The sequence below is a fragment of the Geotrypetes seraphini genome, chromosome 8 (genome assembly GCF_902459505.1).
Source record: "Geotrypetes seraphini chromosome 8, aGeoSer1.1, whole genome shotgun sequence".
NCBI lineage: Eukaryota > Metazoa > Chordata > Amphibia > Gymnophiona > Dermophiidae > Geotrypetes > Geotrypetes seraphini.
The window spans coordinates 154,499,481-154,521,086 of NC_047091.1; the positions used below are offsets into that span (position 1 = coordinate 154,499,481).

Here is a 21,606-nt window from a genome sequence, read left to right on the forward strand (position 1 = left end):
CAGCACACCCCTCCCCCCAAAGCAGCCCCTTTTCTCTCTCCCCCTCCTCTTCCCTGTGCAGCAGTAGCAGCTGGATGCCTCGCAGCACCTCAAACGACACTCTCCTGCCGTTGCTCTCACCGCCGCAAATGGAACATGGCACAGAAGCACAAATCACGGCAGCAGGGATCACATCATTTCAACTGCACATGCACGGGTAAAGGTTTTATTATAGAGGATATACCGAGTGTACTTTATTTAAAATATATATGGTTTACCTTGCATATGTATGGCACAATACAATTCTGTGGCATTTGGCACTTGATTGACATACAGTACAGCCAGTCTGAGATCACATCTTTTGTAACTATTACAAAAGACAAGATCTCAGACTGGTTGTACTGTATGTCAATCAAGTGACAGTACAGCCAGTCTGAGATCACATCTTTTGTAACTATTACAAAAGACAAGATCTCAGACTGGTTGTACTGTATGTCAATCAAGTGCCAAATGCCACAGAGGGGATGGATGATAGGCTAATAGCTATTTTTTTTAATAACATGCGATCTACCCACACTATCCGTACTGTAATATATTCTAAGGCTCACGGTTCACTCGTTTTTACATTGCACGGTCTCCTGTGCGCGGTAGACTTTATTTTGAAAGGCTCCACGATTGATGCGTTGGACACCCCTGCTGTAAAACACTAGGACAATCCTTCAGAACTCTTAGCCAGTCCAGACTTCCTTTTACATTGTTTTAGGCATGAAAGATTAAACATGATACAAATATTTGTCTTTTATCAGTGTAAAACAAGGATTGGCACTAGGAGATAAAGCACTAAAAACCATCAAATCCACCTAGATCCTTGGTCTTCACTCCTAGTCCTTGAGGGCTGCCAATAGGCAGGTTTTTAGGATATCCTTGAAGAATCTGAATGAGAGATTTATATGCTTACTCGTGCGTATTTGTTAATATCCTGAAGACCTGACTTACTTGTGGCCCTGAAGCACTAAGAATGTAGACCAAGGACTAAGGCCCTGATTCTCTAAAAGTGCGTCCCGATTTTAGGCAGCTGTAGGCGTCCTACAGCTGTCTAATCAGCCAATCGGGATGCACGTTTTAAAAAAAAAAATGCTCCCCAGGCAGGCCGCCTATATTGAAGGCGAGGCCCGCAAGACACCTAGGCCCTGATTCTGTATAGGACGCCTGGGAGAGGCGTCCTATTCAGAATCGGCCTAAACTAAACCCCGATTCTGTAACCGGCGTCCATGTTACAGACGCGGGTTAGAGAATCGGGTTAGATTAGACACGGCCCGCTACACTTATCGCGGCAAGGGATCTCTCTGCCGCTATAAGTATAGCGGGCCGTGGCCCCCTGACCGATCACTGGCAGGAGGGTGCCCAAACCCTCCTGCCCGAAGACGCACCCCCCTCCCCGACACTACCGACCGCCCCCCCCCGACACTACCGATCGCCCCCCCCCCGACAATATCGATCGCTGGCAGGAGGGTGCCCAATCTTTCCTGCCCGAAGATGCACCCCCCCCCCGACACTACCGACCGCCCCCCCCCGACATTACCGATCCCCCCCCCGACAATATCGGTCGCTGGCAGGAGGGTGCCCAATCCCTCCTGCCCGTAGACGCACCCCCCCCCCCGGCGCTAACAACCCCCACTCCACCAAACCTGTTCTTACAGATGGGTCTTGCACGTCGAGCAAGCAGGCACGCCTCGTCGAAATGACTGGCCAATCAGGCCTTAGATTAAGTGGGGATGGGCGGACCCGCTATGCCTAAGGCCTGATTGGTCCAGGCTTCTAGAGCCTGGGCCAATCAGGCCTTAGGCTTCGGCGGGATGGGCTGGGAAGGGGCGGGCCCGCCTCATTTCGACGAGGCGTGCCTGCTTGCTCGACGTGCAAGACCCATCTGTAAGAACAGGTTTGGTGGAGTGGGGGTTGTTAGCGCCGGGGGGGGGTGCGTCTTCGGGCAGGAGGGATTGGGCACCCTCCTGCCAGCGACCGATATTGTCGGGGGGGGGGGCGATCGGTAGTGTCGGGGAGGGGGGTGCGTCTTCGGGCAGGAGGGTTTGGGCACCCTCCTGCCAGTGATCGGTCAGGGGCCACGGCCCGCTATACTTATAGCGGCAGAGAGATCCCTTGCCGCGATAAGTATAGCGGCCGCGTCTACTTACAATGTAGACCAGCATTTTGCTGGCCTACATTTTTAAGCTTCTCATCTACTAGGGAGACGCGTAGGGCCGCCTAGGTACAGCCTAAGGCCCGCCTAAGGCCCTTAGACGAGCTTAGGCATCTTGCGGGTCTCCCTAGGCTCCCGGAGGCGCCTTCAGGCCTGCCTGGGGAGCATTTTTTTTTTTAAAACGTGCATCCCGATTGGCTGATTAGACAGCTGTAGGACGTCTACAGCTGCCTAAAATCGGGACGCACTTTTAGAGAATCAGGGCCTAAGTGCTAAACTGGGGCCAGCTGGGATTGATGGCCCCCTTCCCCAATCACTTTACTTCCAGGGTCTCCTCCTCCTCCTCTCTCCATGAGTTCAGCATCTCTCCCCACTCCCTAGTCTAGTATCTCTTCTCCCTTCCCTGTAGATCCGGCACTTTTCCCACTCCTCTCTATTCCTACTCCCATAGTCCCCATGGCAGCCATTCAGCAGGGCTGGGCTGGAGCTCAAGAAGCTCGCTCCTGCGTGCCGGAGTGCTACTGGCCACCAGATTGGAGGGCGAGAAGGAGGGGTGCAGGGTGCGTAAAGTTTGCTCCTGCCCATACACCACTGGACCACCAGGGATGGGAGAAGAGGTATGCGAAGGGAGGGGGGTTAAAAAAAATTGTTACAATTGGCCGAGACAGGAGGGATCCCTTCTGTCCCAGCCTACCACTAGACCACCAGAGGCTGGGTTCAGAGCCTGCCAGGGAGGTGGGCTGGCTGCATAGCCTGGTAGGGCAGGGAGAAAAGGGGGCTGGGTGCAGAGCCTGGTAGGGAAGGGGACTGGGTTCAGAGCCTTGCAGGGCAGGGAAGGTAGGGGGCTGGGTGCAGAACCTGGCAGGGAGGGGGGCTGAGTGCAGAGCCTGGCAAGGGAGGGCGTGAAGGAGGGGACACTGGGTGCAGATCCTGACAGGGCATGGCACTTGAATATTAACCCCGTCTTATATTTGAGTCAACCATTCTTCCTCCTTTGGGGGGGGATGGGGGTCTCGACTTATATTCGGATCGACTTATATTCGAGTATATATGGTAAGTAAAATAACACGTATGAAATGAACTTGGAAACCATATTTATTTTAGCTGTGAGCCCAGCCTTACAATCAATATGCACAGGGCATGCACTCAAATATCACATCCTCTGAGAGTGAGGTTACAGAGAAGCAGTATTTTTGCACATAAGCTGATTTTATACATTAAAATGGAACTCAGTTTCTCAAAGCAAACTTTCTCTAGGAATTAAAGCATACAGAAGAAAGCCAAGGTAGGCACAGAAAGAAAATATCCATTAGAACAGTTGGTGATCTACAGCATTTAGAACAGATATACACTATTCCTCTTAAGACAGCATAAGTAAGGGCCTCTCCCTTGAGTAAATCACCAAGGTGATCAGATTACGGTAACTTCTCTGATTCACATGACTGACAAGAAAGCCAATTACACAGAGAAGCAGTCTCGGCCCAGGTAAGAATGCTAATTGAAGGGGTGGACAGACAACAGCTCAAAAATACAAAACTTAGGAGGAGGTAAGAGCTTGCAAGAAATCTCAGTACGCCTGTGCCCCATGAGTTATATTTGCCAACTCTAGGAACATCTTGGTTAGATTCCTGGAAGCTTAGTGTAAATAAAAGAAAGTTTAAGACTAAATGTGAAGTCAGAAGTTTCAGAGTAGAATGAACCTCGAGACAATAACATCACTAATAGCCTCCAAAGCAGCTAAACTGGATAGACAAATCACCACTCTGTTATCTTCGACTACAGACTACAAAGCCTTCAGGAGAGCCATTAAAACCATACTCTTCAAAAAACACAAACCTATCCAGCACAACCAATCCCAACCCAATATCCAACACTCTATTTACCCTTAGATCTCTCTAATACTCTTTTATCTACCAAACGTTATCTAAAACCCATAATTTCACCCTATTCTTATCTCCTAAAGACCTCCACTTCCCTTTGGTAACTCTTTACCCAATATATATTACCTTAAAAATTCTATGTCATCGCTTATTCTATTCCTTCAAATTTTGAATATAATTTTGTTTTAGTTTGGAAGTATTTCCACCTTGAACCGCAAGGTAATGGCGGAATAGAAATCACTAATGTAATGTAATGTAATCACAAAGAAAAATTATAGTTACTCATCTGCAGCAGGTGTTATCCAAGGACAGCAGGCAGAGATATTCTCATATGTGGGTGGCATCATCCATGAAGCCTGGCATGGACAGTGCAAAAATGTACCGTCACTTTAAAAGTCTCAAGACTGCCCTTACTGCACATGCATTAGTGCCTTCCTGACAGATGTTGGCTCGTGGGACCTTCAGTTCAGTAATAAAGATAAGAAGTCAACTAGGGGAGATGGGAGGGTTGTGAATATCTGTCTGCTGTCCTTGGATAACATCTGTTACAGATGAGTAACCATGCTATATCCAAGGACAAGCAGGCAATATATTCTCAAATGAGGAACTCCCTAGCTGCCAGGATCATGCCTCTTAGAAGAGGGTTATTGACAAATACTATGAGCCTGGCAAAATCAAAATGGTTAGAAGAAGTTGGCATCTAAGTAGAGAATAAATTCTGCAGAATTGTTTGGCCAAACCAACTATTCTGCTTGGAATGATTCTCCATACAATAATGGGATGTGAAGGTATAAATTGAGGACCAGGTGGCTGCTTTACAGATGTCCTCAATGGGAGTGTAACGTAGACAAGCTACTGAAGTTGTTATTACTGAACTTTGTGTGTGCAGTGACACAGCCCTCAAGTGTCAGTCCAGACCAAGCATAGCAAAAGGAGACAGAGTCCACTAGCCATGTAGAAATAGTTCTCTTGGTAACAGGTGCTCCAATTTTGTTTGGATCAAAAGACAGGAACAGTTGAGTAGAAGTTTTGGGGAGGCCAAACTTGGAGTATTGTGTTCAGTTTTGGAGGCTGCATCTGGCAAAGGATATAAAAAGACTTGAAGCGGTCCAGATGAAAACGACGAAAATGGTAAGAGGTTGAAGTTTCAAGTTTATTTAAAATTTGATTTGATCGCAATATTGTAATCCAATGTGATTTACAAATAAAAATAGGGTTGTATTAAAAGACACACATACTTTAACATTGTAACGATACATGAAACAGGAGGAAAACTAGTTGAACTACAATGCTTTGAGGAAAGAGAACTTATAGGGTTAGAACAGTAGAATAGGGAATTGTTACCCACTTAATTTTCATTTAAAGGATTTTAGCTCACTGAGGAATATTTGAATTCTATAGAGTTTGAGCTGCTCAATTGAAAGCATCCTTGAAGAGCTAGCTTTTTTAAAGACCTTTGAACTTATTAAGCAATTTTTCTTCCCTATGTATTGGAAGGGAATTCCAAGTTTGTGGTGCCATAATGGAGAAAATTGTGTATGAGAAGAGACTGGAAGATCAAAATATGTATACTCTGGAGGAGAGGGACAGAGGAGATATGATACAGACATTTAAATACTTGAAAGGCAATTAAAATAGAACCAAATATTTTCCAGTGAAGAAAAAATAGTAAAACTAGAGGGCATAATTTGAGATTATAGGGAGAAAGACTTAGGTGCAATGTTAGGAGATTCTTCTTCACGGAGAGGGTTTTAGATGCCTGTTATGTCCTCCCGAGGGAAGTGGTGGAGAGGAAAATGGTGATGGAATTCAAAAAGCGTTGAATAAAAATAATTAGAAAATGAAGGATGTAAATTAAAGAACTAAGGCCGATATTGGACAGACCTGCACGGTCTGTGTCCCATATATGGTGATTCGGTGTAGGGTGGGCTGGGGTGGGCAATGTGAACACCACTAATATGGAACATGAAGACGTTACTGGCCAGGCTTTTCGGTAGATATCCTGCAAACAATGGGATGGTTGGATAGACTGGAGTGAGCTTTGATGGCAACTTCAGCATTTGGAACCTAGGACAATACCAGACTTTAAAGTCTACAGTCCAGAAATATCCAAGAAGAAACAAGTTAATCTAATCATGTATTTTTTAATGGGTATAACTTATGGGCAGACTGGATGGATCGTTCAGGTCTTTATCTGTCATCATTTACTATGTTACCTCCAGACCCCTGCAATTGTAGGCATAAGCTCAAATCATGTCCCCATTGGACAATACCTGGCAATCCGTTGGGCTGTGAACATTGCTTCCACAGTATCCTCACCCAGATGAGGCCCAAAGGGTAAATGCCTCAACTAAAATATAAACATTCTTCCCCATCCCCCAATGGCAGTATGCAGTTTGGCCCATAATTGTTCTCTTGTTACAAGTACGAAGGGTTCTTCAAATATCAACAGGATGCACACTATAAACTTTCTCAGTCATGACCTTATTCTCTTAACTCAATGCTGTTTGTTGCCTATCCTCTCTTGAAAGGATTTCTGTTCATCACTATAAGTACTCCCCTATAAGTAATTTCTGTTCAGCACTATAAGTACTCCCCCAAAATTCACGGGGGTTCCGTTCCAGAAACCCCCCAAATTTAAAAAAACACACAAATGCGGTTTTTCGCCTGTCAAAAGGCAGGGGAGGCAGGAGAGGGCAGCTGGAGAGGCAGGAAAGGGCATCTGGAGTGCAGGCGGGTGAAGAAAATCACTCGCAGTCTGATCCCACCACCTTTTCCTGTAGTAAAGTCGGGCTACACCAATCAGGAGCCGCTTTGACTCGTAGCTCTCGGTTGGTGTAGCCCAACTTTACTACAGGAAGATGCGGTCGGAGCAGACCGCGAATGAGCGAGTCTGCGATTCATGAACTGTGAATTCACGGGGGAACACTGTAATCTTATATGCTCTATACATATGATTATGATAGTAAAATTTCTTCCCATAGGGAGACAAGATGGCGACGGGAGTGGATGTGTGAGTTAAAGCTCCCGCTCTAGCAGTAACATTTTACCTTTGGTAAAGTTTTCTTCAGTTTTTCTTTGATGCCTAAGAGGAGGGGATGGCAGAGGGTTATCCCTCTTCCCTTGGCCGCGACTTCAACTCCGCGTCAAGCTGCGATTACATCCTATGCAGCCCCGATGGCGTTGGGCGGATCCGCAGCTGAGCTCCAGGAGCAGCTCAGCCTGGACGGCGACGCGTCGCTGAGCCCTCTGGGACCTGACCCTCCTCCTCCCCCGAGCAGCGCAACGGAGTTGGGATTTCCTGCAGAGGGATTTCGGCAACAGCCGATCCAGGAGATAACGCCGTTGCAGGCTAACTCGGAGAGAAGAACGGAAGGAGGAGGAGGAGCACTGCAGGCAAGCGGTGGTGAGAGTGGGGGAGGTGAAACCCGGGAAGGAGAGCGGGAACCCGGGCTACCTCATCTCAAGCCGCTTGTGAAACCGGCGGTGGTTACACTGGATTCACTGTGGGGAGCAATTGAAAATCTTCAAACAGTATGTATTGGATTCATTTCCTTGATGGCTGAAGTTTCTACTAAAGTTAAAAAACTGGAAACTGTTTCTCATGATCAAGTAAAACAAATAGGAGATATTGAAAAATCTATAACCGAGATTAAATCCTTTAATAACCAGCATGCAAAGGATAAAGATTTTCTTCTTCGTAAAATTGAAAATCTGGAAAATCAAAATAGGAGTTTAAATTTGAGGATTTTAAATTTTCCTATGTCTAAATTTAAAACTCCTAGGGAATTATTTAAGGATTTCCTGGTTTCCATATTAAAAATTGTGGAAACGAATATACCACCTTTGCAAAAGATTTATTACCTAAAAAGGACAATAAAAGAGCCTGAAACAACTACTGAACAAGATTTAACAATTTTCTTGGAATCATCAAATATTGAAGTGTCCGGACGAGCTACACTGATAGTATCTCTGGTATTTCACCAGGACAAAGAAATGATTCTGAAATTGTATTATGGTCTAAAACAAGTTTCTTTTTTGGGAGAAAGAATATATATTTTTCCGGATGTTTCAAAATGGACTCAGACTAGAAGGAAAGAATTTCTTACATATCGGGGAAAAGTTTTATCATTAGGAGCTTCTTTTCAGTTAAGATTTCCTTGTAAATGTTTTGTTGTATTTCAAAATAATAGATATATTTTTTATGATTCACAGCAGTTACGTTTCTTTTTAGAAGGTAAAGGAGTTTCATTTGTGCCATAGTGATTTTCGGTATAACTCAAGTCTAGCATTATTATAACCATCAGTTGTCACTTAATTTCCTTTAAATATTTAATATGTGATCTTTCCTGGAAGAATTTCTTTTTCTTTGTCTCCTTCTTCTTTTATTGAGGACTATGTTAAAAAGTTTGGGTTTTTTTTCCTTTTTTGTTAATATATTGATCCAATAATGAAAGTTGATTTATTTCTGTATTATTTTTTTGAATTATTATATTTACTAAAAGAAAGATTGGATGTATTAATATCGTATATTGCCTGATAAGCACAATTGTTGTTTATTTGAAAAAATTTAAATAAAGAATTTAAAAAAAAAAATTTATTCCCATGTATCAACCCAAGCAGAAAGATGGTTTAGATATGAATGAACAAAAGAGAAAAGCATAAGAATTCCAGCACACAGCATGTTCAAGGCATGCCACTGAAGTTTGTGGTAGAGGTGAAATTCCAGAAATGTGTGTGGTTGATTAATCGGTTATCGTTCCAGGGTATTTGTCTTTTTCATCATCCCAACCATGGGAATGAACTCTCCAAACATCAAGCCATTTAGCCAGGAGTACAGGATGCACACCTTGAAGATGCTGCAAATGCTTGTGAAGTGGTCTGCAGGAAGGAAAGACCAGGCTTTGCGCAGGGTGGTGAGAGCTAAACATAGTTTTAATTAGAGAATGACACGGGGAAAAAATTTGTCCCCATCAACACCTCGTTCCCGCAACTACCGTCCCTGCGACCACTGTCCCCGCCCCATCCCCATCATCACTGTCCCCGCCCCGTCCCCGCGACTACTATTCCCGCAGCATCCATAAAAGCCTCAGTACTGCAATATTTAGCTTATTCCTTCCTTATAAATCAAAGTTCTGGCTGCTGAACTAGAGAAAGAGATGTTCAGCTGGCAGGGCTTTGTTTATAAATTTTTATAAACACAACTAATATACTACTTTATCCTAAAGAAAAAAAAATGAAAAAAGAAAATAAATAAATAGAATTTTTTTTTTCTACCTTTGTTGTCTGGTTTCTGCTTCCCTCATCTTCTCATTCAATTCCTTCCAGCCACTTTCTGTCTTCTTTCTGCATCTTCCATTTGCTCTGTTACTGTGCCTCTCCCTTCACCCCCCCCCCAATTGGTCTGGCACCCATCTTCTTCCCTCTGCTCCCCCAGTCTGGCATCTCTGTCTTCTTCCCTTCCAGCGTCTTCTCCCCACTCTCTGTTCCCCATTTCCCTTCAGCGTCTTCTACCCACTCTGTCTCCCCCATTTCCCTTCAGCGTCTTCTCCCTAACTCTGTCTTCCCCATTTCCCTTCAGCATCTTCTCCCCACTATCTGTTCCCCATTTCCTTTCAGCGTCTGTTCCTCTCCACTCCCCTTCAGCGTCTGCTCCTTTTCCTTTCCTCCACCACCCTTCCCTCTCGCCACCTCACCGCCCTTCGGCACCCCCCTCCCTCCTTCCTACCTACCCAAATCTAACTATCTATCTCCCTCCCCTTTACCTTTGTGGCGCGTTTTGAGCAACTTCTTCAAAGCTGTCAGAGCCTGCAAGCAGTAGCGTGTGTGTGTGGGCGGAAGCTTCTCTTCTGATGCAATCAGATGTTGCGTCAAGAGAAGCTTCCGCCCACATACGCACGCTACTGCTTGCAGGCTCCAATGGCTTTGTGAAGAAATTACTCAAAACGTGCTGCGAAAATAAGGGGGAGGGAGATAGATAGATTCGGGTAGGTAGAAAGGAGGGAGGGGGCTGCGCGCGATTGGTGACTGCGCGTGTTCCCTCCCTTAACTGCGGGGACAAGGCCATTCACCGCTCCACGGGGCGGTGGATGGCCTTGTTCCCGTACCCGCAGTGAGCACGCACTTTTTCCCCCCTCACCGTTTCAGCGGGTTACCCGCAGCTACCCGCGGGTAACAGCCACTTTGTCATTCTCTAGTTTTACTTTACACTAAGGATTCTGATCAATGCCAAAATGTGATGCTAAGACTATTATTTAGAAATTTTAGCTATATGTTGATACACTACACCTTGGAAATATTTAAGAACTTGGATAAAAAAGATTTAGTCCAACCCTGTAGTTCTCTGTTCCTTAACATCACCACCATGAAACATCAAGATGTCACAAGTCATTTGCTTCATTCCACCTCAGAGCTGAGCACCTCAATCAGGCTTTGGCTGGTCAGATTCACACCCATTCCACTCTGAGACCTCAAAAACTCTCAGAAAATGCAAAACTGTTGGAAAACTGGAGGAATATTGTTTCCCCAATTAAGGGGGTCCTTTTACTAAGTTGTGTTAATGTGGGCTTAGCATAGCAAAAATGGTGTTAACGCAGAATGGGCTCACTTGTCCTGCATTTCTTTAGGAATTTGTATACACCAGTTTCCCACAAACTTTCTCAAGCTGTGGCACGTGAGTGGGCGTCGCACATGTGCCACCACATGCGCAAAGGCCCTTCAGACGGCCCTGAGACACCAGTGGGGGGGGTGCCAACAGGGAAGAGGGCCAGAGAGGAGAGGCGTTGGCTGATTGCCTAAAGGATGTGTCTCTTGCGGCAAGAGGCACATCCTGTAGGCAATCAGCCAGCGCCTCTCCTCCCCCCCCCACCCGTGTGCCACGGCATACCTGAAATCTCAGGAGGCACACAGTCTGCGATACACTGGTGTACACTAAGCACGCAGTAATTTATTTTTTCAGAGGGCGTGTCAGGGGCAGAGAATGGATGGAGAGTTGGCATGGAAGCGGTAAATAGCGTATGCACATTAGAAAATGCTGACTAGCTACTCAGGGTTAAACAGGAGCCTTTATTGCCTCATAAATTGGCGCTGTAAGGGCTCCTCAGTCAAAATTATTATTTTTTTCTTAATAGCTAAACACTAATGGTGACATTAGCACATGGCCAAAAATGAAACACATACAAAAAAAAAGGGATTTTCATGTCCATACAAGAAATGGGCTTAGCACATGGGAAAAACCAACTATTTCTAAGTTCAGCTTAGTAAGGAAGCCTCTAAATGATTAAAACAAAAATTTCTTGCGAATCTTGTGAATGAAATCTGATCAAGATATAGAAGGGTTTTTTTTTCTTGTCTTATTTTTCTTGGAGTATAAACATGTATGTGTTAATTGTAAACTGCGCTGATTTGACCAAAGTTGATATTGTGCAATATATAAATTTTAATAAATACTCTGAATAATAATAATTTTATTTCTTATATACCGCCAAAGCCTTAGTAATTCGAGGTGGTTTACAATAAAGGGCTGGACAATCAGCAGATACAGATACAATTAATATATGTAAGCATGGAACAAGAACAATATAAGGGATCAAATGTAAGGTGAGCGGGAAGGAAGGTAAGAAAAAAAGAGATCTTAAGGGGCAAGGGTCGGGTAAGGGGTCTTAGGCTACAAATCGGTTAAATAGATTAGTTTTTAATAATTTTCTGAAGTTTAGGTAGGATGAGGAACGCAGATAATGTTGCTCAGCCAATTGTTTAGATGACCTGCTTGGAAGGCTAGAGTTCTGTTCAGGTATTTTTTTAGAGTTGGATGGCTGAAGAGATGAGCTCTGCGAGTGGGTCTGGATGGACAATCTAAGGTAAAATGGGGAACCAAGTATAAGGGGGCCGAACCAAGAATGGATTTGAAACAGAGACAGGCAAACTTGAACAGCACTCTTGCTTCCAGAGGCAACCAGAGGAGTTTTTGGTAGTAGGGAGTTGTGTTCCCATTTTTTTAGTCCAAAGATCAGTCGAATTGCAAAATTTTGGATGATACGTAGTCTTTTAATGTTTTTTTTGATGGATCCCAGGTAGATAATGTTGCAGTAGTCGAGTAAGCTCAGGATGGAGTATTGCACCAGTAAGCGGAATGAGGATGCATCAAAGTATTTTCTGATGGTGCTTAGTTTCCATAAGGCGGAGAAGCATTTTCTGACTAGTAAGTGTGATACGTATGGGATATATATGATATGAGAGTTGTTTTTAGTAACAATGGCTGTTTAAGAAACCATCTTCTACTAAAAGGATCCTAATACCAAATAACAACTTTCTTTTTTTAAAAGGGGAACTAGAGTTCAGAAAGATAACTTGCACCTGGCGAGCCAGATTTAGTCAAGACAGGATATGGATGATTCAATCGAGAGAAGGGGGGGGAAAGACAGGATGTGCATAAATGGTTAGTGAACTTGTTTGTGATATGTTCATGTTGGAGCACATACACAAAACCGGATCCTGACCATAATACTTTGAGTAAAAAAGTGCCTAACCGGATCCTGACCATAATCTGGGCATAAAAAGACAGGCAGAACTCAGTGGAATCGGGACTTCTCCACTGCTGAAGAGCCGTGTGATGCTGATATGAGATGAATGCGCTGCCTCCGATGTTTCGCTAGTCCCCCGATATCGGAGTGATGATGCAATATATGGTAATAAATTATTGATTCCTTACTGCATGATTTCATTATTATAAAATTGTATGAATAAACCTATATTATGCTTTCAGTCATCTGTGTATGCTATTAATTTTCCCAGTCAGGGAGCTGGTGAGGGGAAGGGAAAGTGGGATATAGCATTACCCTAAGAATAATAGCAGTACATTAATTGGCGTAGTCGGCAGGATCTCCCTAAATAAGACCGAACAATGTTCCGGCGAAAGGAGAAATCTAAAAAAGAACCTGCAGGGATACCAGGCTGGACCGGGGACCCGTATGAAATAATAGCGGCAGAAATGGCCAATCATGGATTGGCGGAATCATGGGATAAGGAATTAAGGGAATTTGAACCAAAGAATGTGGTACAAGTACTTGAAACAATCCCTGTGAAAACAGGTGAAGCAGTTACCCTGGCTCGAAGGAGTTGGGTGTTGGCCTCTGCATACCGTGGGGTGCACAAGCGGTTGCAGACGGCACTTAAACCAAAGAATGGTGTACAAGTACTTGAAACAATCCCTGTGAAAACAGGTGAAGCAGTTACCCTGGCTCGAAGGAGTTGGGTGTTGGCCTCTGTCTACCGTGGGGTGCACAAGCGGTTGCAGATGGCACTTAATGAGAAAGGGAGAGTAGAACAGAGTAAGTTAGAATTAGAGGGACGGTGTCTGGTGCTGGAATGTAATAGTAAATTATTAAAGGATAAACTGGAACATTATCAGGATGTAGCAGAAAGAGCAGCTGTAAAAGTGGCACAATATAAGTATAAAAAGAAGAGAAGGAGGGAAATTCCACAGTATGGAGATTTTCTTTGTCTGAGCTGCTGAGATATCTTTCAGAAATAGGTATCGATCTTTAAAATGTGCTTAAATATTAACATATGGTGGATTTAAAATGTAGTAACTTGCAATTACCTTGTTAGCAGCAGGAGGATTTTTAGAATGAAAACTTTACGAGCATACACAGGGAAATGTATGCTGTTTGGAGTTCCGATCAGCCGTGGGGAAAAGTTCTTGTTGTTTTTGATGTTGAAGAATAATTAAGGTATTTTAGTAGTTTAGGAGCTGTTTGTCTGAAAGTTCTGTACGAGAATGTAGCCTGAATTTTTCCCTTGTTTATAAGAATGTTGGAAGAACAGAACTGTAGGATCAGAAGGAATCAGGATGTGATATTAAACGAGATGGTTTAGGAAAGAAAAATAAAGGTTTAAAAAGTCTAGCTGGTTTCAAGGCTGGAAATTGAATGCAAAGTATGTTAGAATAAGGAATGTGATTTGAGACAAATAATTTTGTCAAGCCAGATAGTTACGTGTTCTGGCAGTCGTAAGAGTGCCTGCTGGTTTATACAGCACATTTGTTTGAAGGTAAGGTATGTGAAAGCCGGATCTCAGGCATGTTACAGTAAAAGAATACTTTTCTGAAAAGAAGAAAGATTTATTCTAGCAATAGATGCCATGCTTAAAAGAAATATTGTGTTTGTGACGGTGTGCAAAAGAAAAAAGTTTCCTTGCCTTTATCTCAGTGTTTCAAATTAGTTTTGAATATGACTTTTTGTGCCCCTGCATGGTTTATAAAGTATTTTTAAAAATATGCATTGCCCGAAATGTATGATTAGGGAGTAATTAAATTTAAATGCATTTTAAAATTAAATTGGGAAGTTTAAAATAAAAAGATTAACAAAAGTAGAGGTTAAGTACCTATACAATTAAAATAAATGTGAAACAAAAGGCTTGTTAACCTTGTTACCGGAAAAGAATAATTATAATAAACTTTTATGTAAGTGGATGAATTTGGAATTGAAATCTTGCTTACTTTTTACAAGTAAGCTCTTCAGGATAGGAACCTAATAAAGAATATGGATTGAGAATAATTCCCTGATGTTAGGAAAAAGACAGTCTAATTTTACCATGTAGAGAATGTGTCTGCCTGTTTAAATTTTCCTGTGGCCATATTTGGTGCCACAGGACCCTGAAATAAGTCTATTTAATCTGTGTGTTTTGTGTTTCAGGGAAAAAAAAAAAACCTTTTTTGAATCTTTTCAACAATTCAACACAGAGACTGTGACTCTGCGATACAAGAATTAGTCATGTTTGCAGAGGGGAAAACGTGCCATGTGTTTCTTTTCTTTGTTCTTTTATTAATGAACATGTGCTTTCCTTCCAGGATTTACACTACCAGCAGTACCACATTCCACCACTAGAGCTGTGGAGAACACAGAGAAAAATTCCGAAAGAACATTATGGGCAATTGGTAACCAGATCCAGTTATGCCTCAAAAGGAATAACTGTCTTGGGAGGGGTAATTGATGCTGACTATCAAGGGGAGGTTAGGGTAATACTAATTAACTTAGGTGCGGAGGATGTAATAATAGCACAGGGAGAAAGAATTGCACAACTGTTGCTAATTCCTATATATATAGCTCCGGTGAGAGAAACCACAGCCCCTACAGAATTGACGGTTAGGGGGGCAAAAGGGTTTGGATCCACAAATACTGTAAATGTTGGGGCCAAAATATGGATTAGCAACCGAAATGGTCCCCCCTCTCCCGCTGAAGTGATAGCAGTGACCGTACGCTATTGATAATGAGGCCCGGTGTAGAAAAATGGGAATATGTCCCACAGGAGAAATGTTACCTACGGGAGTAATACTGTGTTTAATTTTACAGGAAACCCTAATCGTCCTATGCGTATTCACAGTCCTTGGTATCGTATCTTTGGGTCACGTAGAAGGATGGACTCCGGCTAGGCGTCTGGTTTTGGATGACAATGCTCGATTTCAATGGGGATGGAGAAGTGCTACCAGCAGACGACAACAGGAAAAGTTTAGTTGTGAAAAAGGACAGAGATGTACAATAGCTAACATCACAACTAATGTGGACATATGGAAAGGCCCTCACAATGACAGAAGAGGGTATATCTTTTATGCCCTATATCAGAGTCAAGTAGTGGTAAAAAATTACCTTTCCTCCCTCTAGTCGATGTAGATATAGGAGAGCCTGGTATGATACTATTTTGGGAGGATTTGGAACTATTACCGGGACAATAAACAGTTATGATATAGAATCTTTAGCAAATAGGCTGCATAACGCTGGAAGTAAAATTAATGATGCTTTAACTATACAAGCTAATTGGATGCCTACTATTTGGTACCCAATGACACTAGCAGCTGGCGTGGATAATGATATGTTAGATCTTTTTAATGCTAGTAATTCTCTAACCTTCCTTGTAGATACTAATATTACTCACATAATCAATTGGACTATATGTTCTTTGCAAACATTACAGCAGCAACAACAGAAAAATGTCTTTCAAACACAACTTTTGACAGCAAATGAACAAGTGTGGAGGACCGTCTTTTCTGATGTAATCCGTGCAGGCCATTGGCTACAAATACCTAGTTCGGGGATAAGGTGTGAGAAAACCCTATGTCAGGGATATTTTACCATTTACAATGTAACCAAACAGAGTATAATGTGTAAATACATAGTGATGCCTTTACTAATTGGGTCAGCTCCTAATCAACACTTTTGGACCCCCACCTTTTATGGACAGGTGATAGATATGCATAATCGTACCCATGATTTAACTTTTTGTGATAACACTTTAAGTGGAAAAGTTTGTAAATTACAATCTGCTGTATATGAACCATGTTTATTGCAAAATACTGTAAACAAATGTGAATGGACTATTATGCCAATAACCTATAGGTATATGGTCGAAATAGCACCACAAGTAGTATGTGTAGTAACTGATCAACCAGTGATACCAGGAATGGCAGTGCCTTTTTCGGGATGTATTCATAACATTTCAGTATTGCACTGGGAAAATGACACATTCATATTAACATCCGATGTAGATAAGGATGTAGCTATCATTTGGAATAGCACTAAATGGGATGTTCCAAATTGGGATGTAAATTTGACCAGATTTAAGCAAATATTAACTCAATCAACCAAAATACAGAGTGCCATCCGATACCTAAATCAAAGTATTATGGCTCATCAGCTTACCACCACTATTGCAGCAGACTCGATAGTGACAATAGGGTCAGGAATAGCTGATGCTACTTCACATCATTGGTGGGATATATTTTTAGGATATTCACCTTCAGCCAAAACGACTCTGGATTGGATCATCCATCCTCTGTTAATAGTTGTTATTCTGGTAATAATTTTAATTGTTATGTGGCATATGGCATTTGTTGTAAACAACAAAAAGTGATGATGGTTACATACAACACTCATTGTTAAGGACCGAATGTGATACGTATGGGATATATATGATATGAGAGTTGTTTTTAGTAACAATGGCTGTTTAAGAAACCATCTTCTACTAAAAGGATCCTAATACCAAATAACAACTTTCTTTTTTTAAAAGGGGAACTAGAGTTCAGAAAGATAACTTGCACCTGGCGAGCCAGATTTAGTCAAGACAGGATATGGATGATTCAATCGAGAGAAGGGGGGGAAAGACAGGATGTGCATAAATGGTTAGTGAACTTGTTTGTGATATGTTCATGTTGGAGCACATACACAAAACCGGATCCTGACCATAATACTTTGAGTAAAAAAGTGCCTAACCGGATCCTGACCATAATCTGGGCATAAAAAGACAGGCAGAACTCAGTGGAATCGGGACTTCTCCACTGCTGAAGAGCCGTGTGATGCTGATATGAGATGAATGCGCTGCCTCCGATGTTTCGCTAGTCCCCCGATATCGGAGTGATGATGCAATATATGGTAATAAATTATTGATTCCTTACTGCATGATTTCATTATTATAAAATTGTATGAATAAACCTATATTATGCTTTCAGTCATCTGTGTATGCTATTAATTTTCCCAGTCAGGGAGCTGGTGAGGGGAAGGGAAAGTGGGATATAGCATTACCCTAAGAATAATAGCAGTACAGTAAGTCGGTGTGAGTTTCAAAGGTGAGGTTGCGGTCTAGCGTCACTCCTAGAATTTTTATGGAATCTGTGATGGGAAAGATTTAACCGTTCAAAGAGACTGATGAGTCTTTGATTTTGTTGTTTGGACTAGCCAGGAAGAATTTGGTTTTATCTGAGTTGAGTTTCAATTTGAAGTCGGACATCCATAGTTCGATTTGCTTAAGGATAGATGCCAGGTGACTTTTTGTCTCAGGAGTTACACTGGTTAGGGGAAAGACTATTGTAATGTCATCAGCGTAAATGTAGAATTTGATTTTCAGGCTTTGCAATAGGTTCCCTAGTGCATCCAGGTAGATGTTGAACAGAGTGGGGGACAGGGGAGAGCCCTGCGGGACTCCACAAGCGTTTACCCAGCTGAAGGAATGTGTATTGTCACAGTAAACTTGGTATGATCTTTTACTTAGGAAACCCTGGAACCATTTTAAAACATTGCTTGAGAGACCGATTGACTCCAAACAGTCTAAGACAGGGGTGCCCAATTCGTCGATCGCAATCGACCGGTAGATCGGGAAGGCAACATGAGTCGATCGCGGAGCCCATCCCATGATAGACTCGTGTTGCCGTCCCGATCTACCGGCTGATCAGCTGACAACGCCGGCCATCCAGTTTAGTCTGTTTTTTGTCATTTCGGTGGGGGGGAGGGGGCGGCGGTGGCAGCAGCCTGAAAAAGAAATCAGCCTGGCTGGGGTCGGTATCATGCTCCAGAGCTTCTACAGCCTTCCTATCTGGTCCTCTCCCTTCTATTTGCATCCGGCCACACCCCCTGCTCCGCAGCTCTCTTCGGCAACTCAGCAGCATCGATCGACGCAAGCTTCTGACGTCGAGGCCTACCCTCTGCAAGTCCCGCTTGTTTCAACTTCCTTTTTCTACAAAAGCGGGACTCGCAGAGGGAAGGCCTCGATGTCAGCAGCCTGCCTTGATCACCGTTGCTGAAGAGGGCCGCAGGGCAGGGTGTGTGGCTGGATGCAGGTGGAAGGGAGAGGGCCAGATGCAGGACTCATGGGTGAGGGAGGAGAAGAGAGAGGGGAGGGAAACAAAAGGAAATATTTCATACCGGGTTGGGCCGGAGTGGAGGGAGGGTGGAAAAATTCTGGCTACAAGAAAAGGGCAGAAAGCTAAAAATGGAGAGAGTGACACAAAGAAGAGAAAGGGTAAGCAGGACCTACTGAATAAGAATAGAGATACAGAGGGGACATGAAGAGGAGGTGAAATAGAGACATAGAAGTAATGCTGAAAATGGGGGGAGGGAGATAAAGACATTGAAAGGGCAAATGGTGAACATGGGGTAAAGACAAGGACAGAGACAAATGAAGATTCTGAAAAAGTGGTGAGATAGGGATATAGGTGAGATGGACACAAAGAAGGGTGATGCTGGAAAATAGGTGGAATGGTAATTCTGACAGACATAGAAGGGAAATGCTGGATCAAGGAGAGATGGGGCTCAGGCTGGATGGAATGGGGAGAAATGCCTTGTTGGCCCAGAACTTCCTCTCCTATGTCATAATTGACGTCGGGGAGCAGAATGCTGGTCAGCACAACGCTTTTGAAGGAGAGCATGGGGCGGCGGTGGCTTGGGGGCTGTTCCCTGATGGCGGCAAACCGAGTGGCTTGAGGGGGAGGGGAGGGAGAAGGAAAGAAAGGGGGCAGGCAGGAAGACAGAAAGAAGGGGGAACAGGGAGACAGAAAGAAAGGGAGGCAAGGAAACAGAAAGAAAAAGTTGGGGAAGAGAATGAGGTCTGGAGAAAAGGAAACATACAGGAGGCTGAAAGAAGGGAAGAAAGATTGGATGCACAGTCAGAAGAAGAAAGTGCAACCAGAGACTCATGAAATCACCAAACAACAAAGGTAGGAAAAATGATTTTATTTTCAGTTTAGTGATCAAAATGTGTCCTTTTTGAGAATTTATATCTGCTGTCTATATTTTGCACTATGGCTCCCTTTTACTAAACCACAATAGCGTTTTTTAGCGCAGGGAACCTATGAGCATTGAGAGCAGCGTGGGGCATTCAGCGCAACTCCCTGTGCTAAAAACTGCTAGTGTGGTTCAGTAAAAAGGGAGGGAGTATATTTGTCTATTTTTGTATGGTTGTTACTGAGGTGACATTGCATAGAGTCATCTGCCGTGACATCTTTGAAAAAACCCCGGAATATGAATGATAATTAATATTTTCTCTGCCTTTCAGTGTGCTTTGTGGGGTTTTTAAAAAAAAAATTTCATTATTGGTAGATCATTTTGACTTGGTAATTTTAAAAGTAGCTCGGAAGCCCAAAAAGTGTGGGCACCCCTGGTCTAAGAGGATGGTATGATCAACTAAGTCGAAGGCATTACTTAAGTTGAACTGAAGGACTAGTGCACTTGTGCCCTTGCTGAACAGGGAATGGAGGGAGTCTAGTAGAGAGGCAATAATAGTTTTGGTGCTATGACCGGGTCGGAACCCTGACTGGTTGTCATTTAGAATGTTAAATTTGTCCAGATAGGATACTAAGTCTTGGTTGACCAGACCTTCCATTAACTTTGCAAAGAAGGGGATGTTCGCAATGGGTCTGTAATTTGATGTTAGGTTGATGGGTTCTTTGGGGTTTTTTACAATCGGGGTGATTAGGATCTGGCCTAGGTCCTCAGGAAAAGTGCCCAATTGTAAAAGGGAAGAGAGCCAAGTATGTAACTTGGCTTTGAAGGTGACCAGGGAAACTTTCATTACGTTAGGTGGGCAACAGTCTAGTTTGCAGTGAGAATTGGCGTATTTTGAATAGAGCGAGCAGAATTGTTGCCAGGTTGGGATTGTAAAGTTGTTCCAGAGAAGATCCGCTCTAAGTTCGTCAAAGGGCTGAGCAACTGGGTAGTTCAGATGGTTAGCTGTGACGCCCAATAGGGAGGATCTCAGATTGGAGATTTTGCTGTTGAAAAACTCAGCTAGGGCATTGGCCGGTGGAGGGAATTCTGAGGTAGGACGGGTTAGGGTCTGAATGTCATAAAGGTTGTTGACTATTTTGAAAAGATTTTTGATGTCGGGGTAAGGGGAGCCGATTTTTAGTGCGTAGAAGTTAGTAGGTTTGGAAGTTATAAGTTTTTTGTATTCTTTTAATTTTGTTCTCCAATTTGTTCTCTCTTTACTGTCACCAGACAGTAAACTCTGACTGTCCGGCGAAACTAATAGATACTATGTTTGTTATTGCCCTCATGCATATTCTTAAAAACTGGAAATCAACATCCTTGTTGGACTATACCTTCTGGTGTTACTCATTAAGTCTTTATCGTAAATATGAACATTATGCTACTGAAAAACTTCATCTCTCCAGAACCTCCAGACTCTCCTTCTATACTTCCGTCGTAGTATCACCATGGTTATTTCTTGATAATTTTATACAGTCACAATTACATTCCTGACAACTATCTTTTCTTTTGCATATGTATTGTCATGATGTTAGTATGTACTTTTTCCCCATTTCTTTTCTCTTCTCCTTTTTGCTCTTCTCATATTTTCTTCCTGGTTCTCTTGTTGATGCAGTTCTACTTATGTTGCTGCCATCGTATGAGAAAACAGTTATTTGGTTCTAATTACAAATGGCAGCCTTGCTGTATTGATTTTATTCTGCTTTGTGTTTGTATTATAAAAGTTTTCAATAAAAATTTTGAACTAAAAAAAAAAAAAAAGAAATGGGGCAATAGCTAGCAATTTCTAGGCTTCACCATACAAACATGACCATGCATGAGAAGGGCAGAAGTTATAAAAAACAGAATGAGAAAACTGGAATTCAACATCAAGAAAAGAATTTCTACTGCTGTTTATTTATTACTTCCATAAGACACCACCAAGAGAATGACACCGTAACAGAATTCATCACCGTTCCATTCTCTTCCCCGTGGATAACCACGGAAAACCATCTCCATGTCATTCTTTAAGGAGAAAGGG

At 42.9% G+C, this 21,606-nt stretch overlaps 2 protein-coding genes across 4 annotated transcripts in view; one reads left to right on the plus strand and one right to left on the minus strand.

Moving 5' to 3' along the window:
• Positions 1-21,606, minus strand: part of HIP1R (huntingtin interacting protein 1 related) — a 243,591-nt gene that overhangs the window by 141,875 nt on the left and 80,110 nt on the right. The window lies entirely within an intron of this gene.
• On the plus strand, positions 12,592-17,114 carry LOC117365099. Of its 3 annotated transcripts, none has more exons than XM_033955048.1 (3): positions 12,592-12,743; positions 14,906-14,992; positions 15,408-17,114. In XM_033955048.1, exon 3 carries the CDS (start codon positions 15,874-15,876, stop codon positions 16,960-16,962), a length of 1,089 nt encoding a protein of 362 aa, XP_033810939.1. In that variant the 5' UTR covers positions 12,592-12,743; positions 14,906-14,992; positions 15,408-15,873; the 3' UTR covers positions 16,963-17,114. The 3 variants fall into 3 exon arrangements, with proteins under 3 accessions (XP_033810939.1, XP_033810941.1, XP_033810940.1); XM_033955050.1 differs by having other exon boundaries at positions 12,600-12,743; XM_033955049.1 differs by lacking the exons at positions 12,592-12,743; positions 14,906-14,992 and adding an exon at positions 15,024-15,040.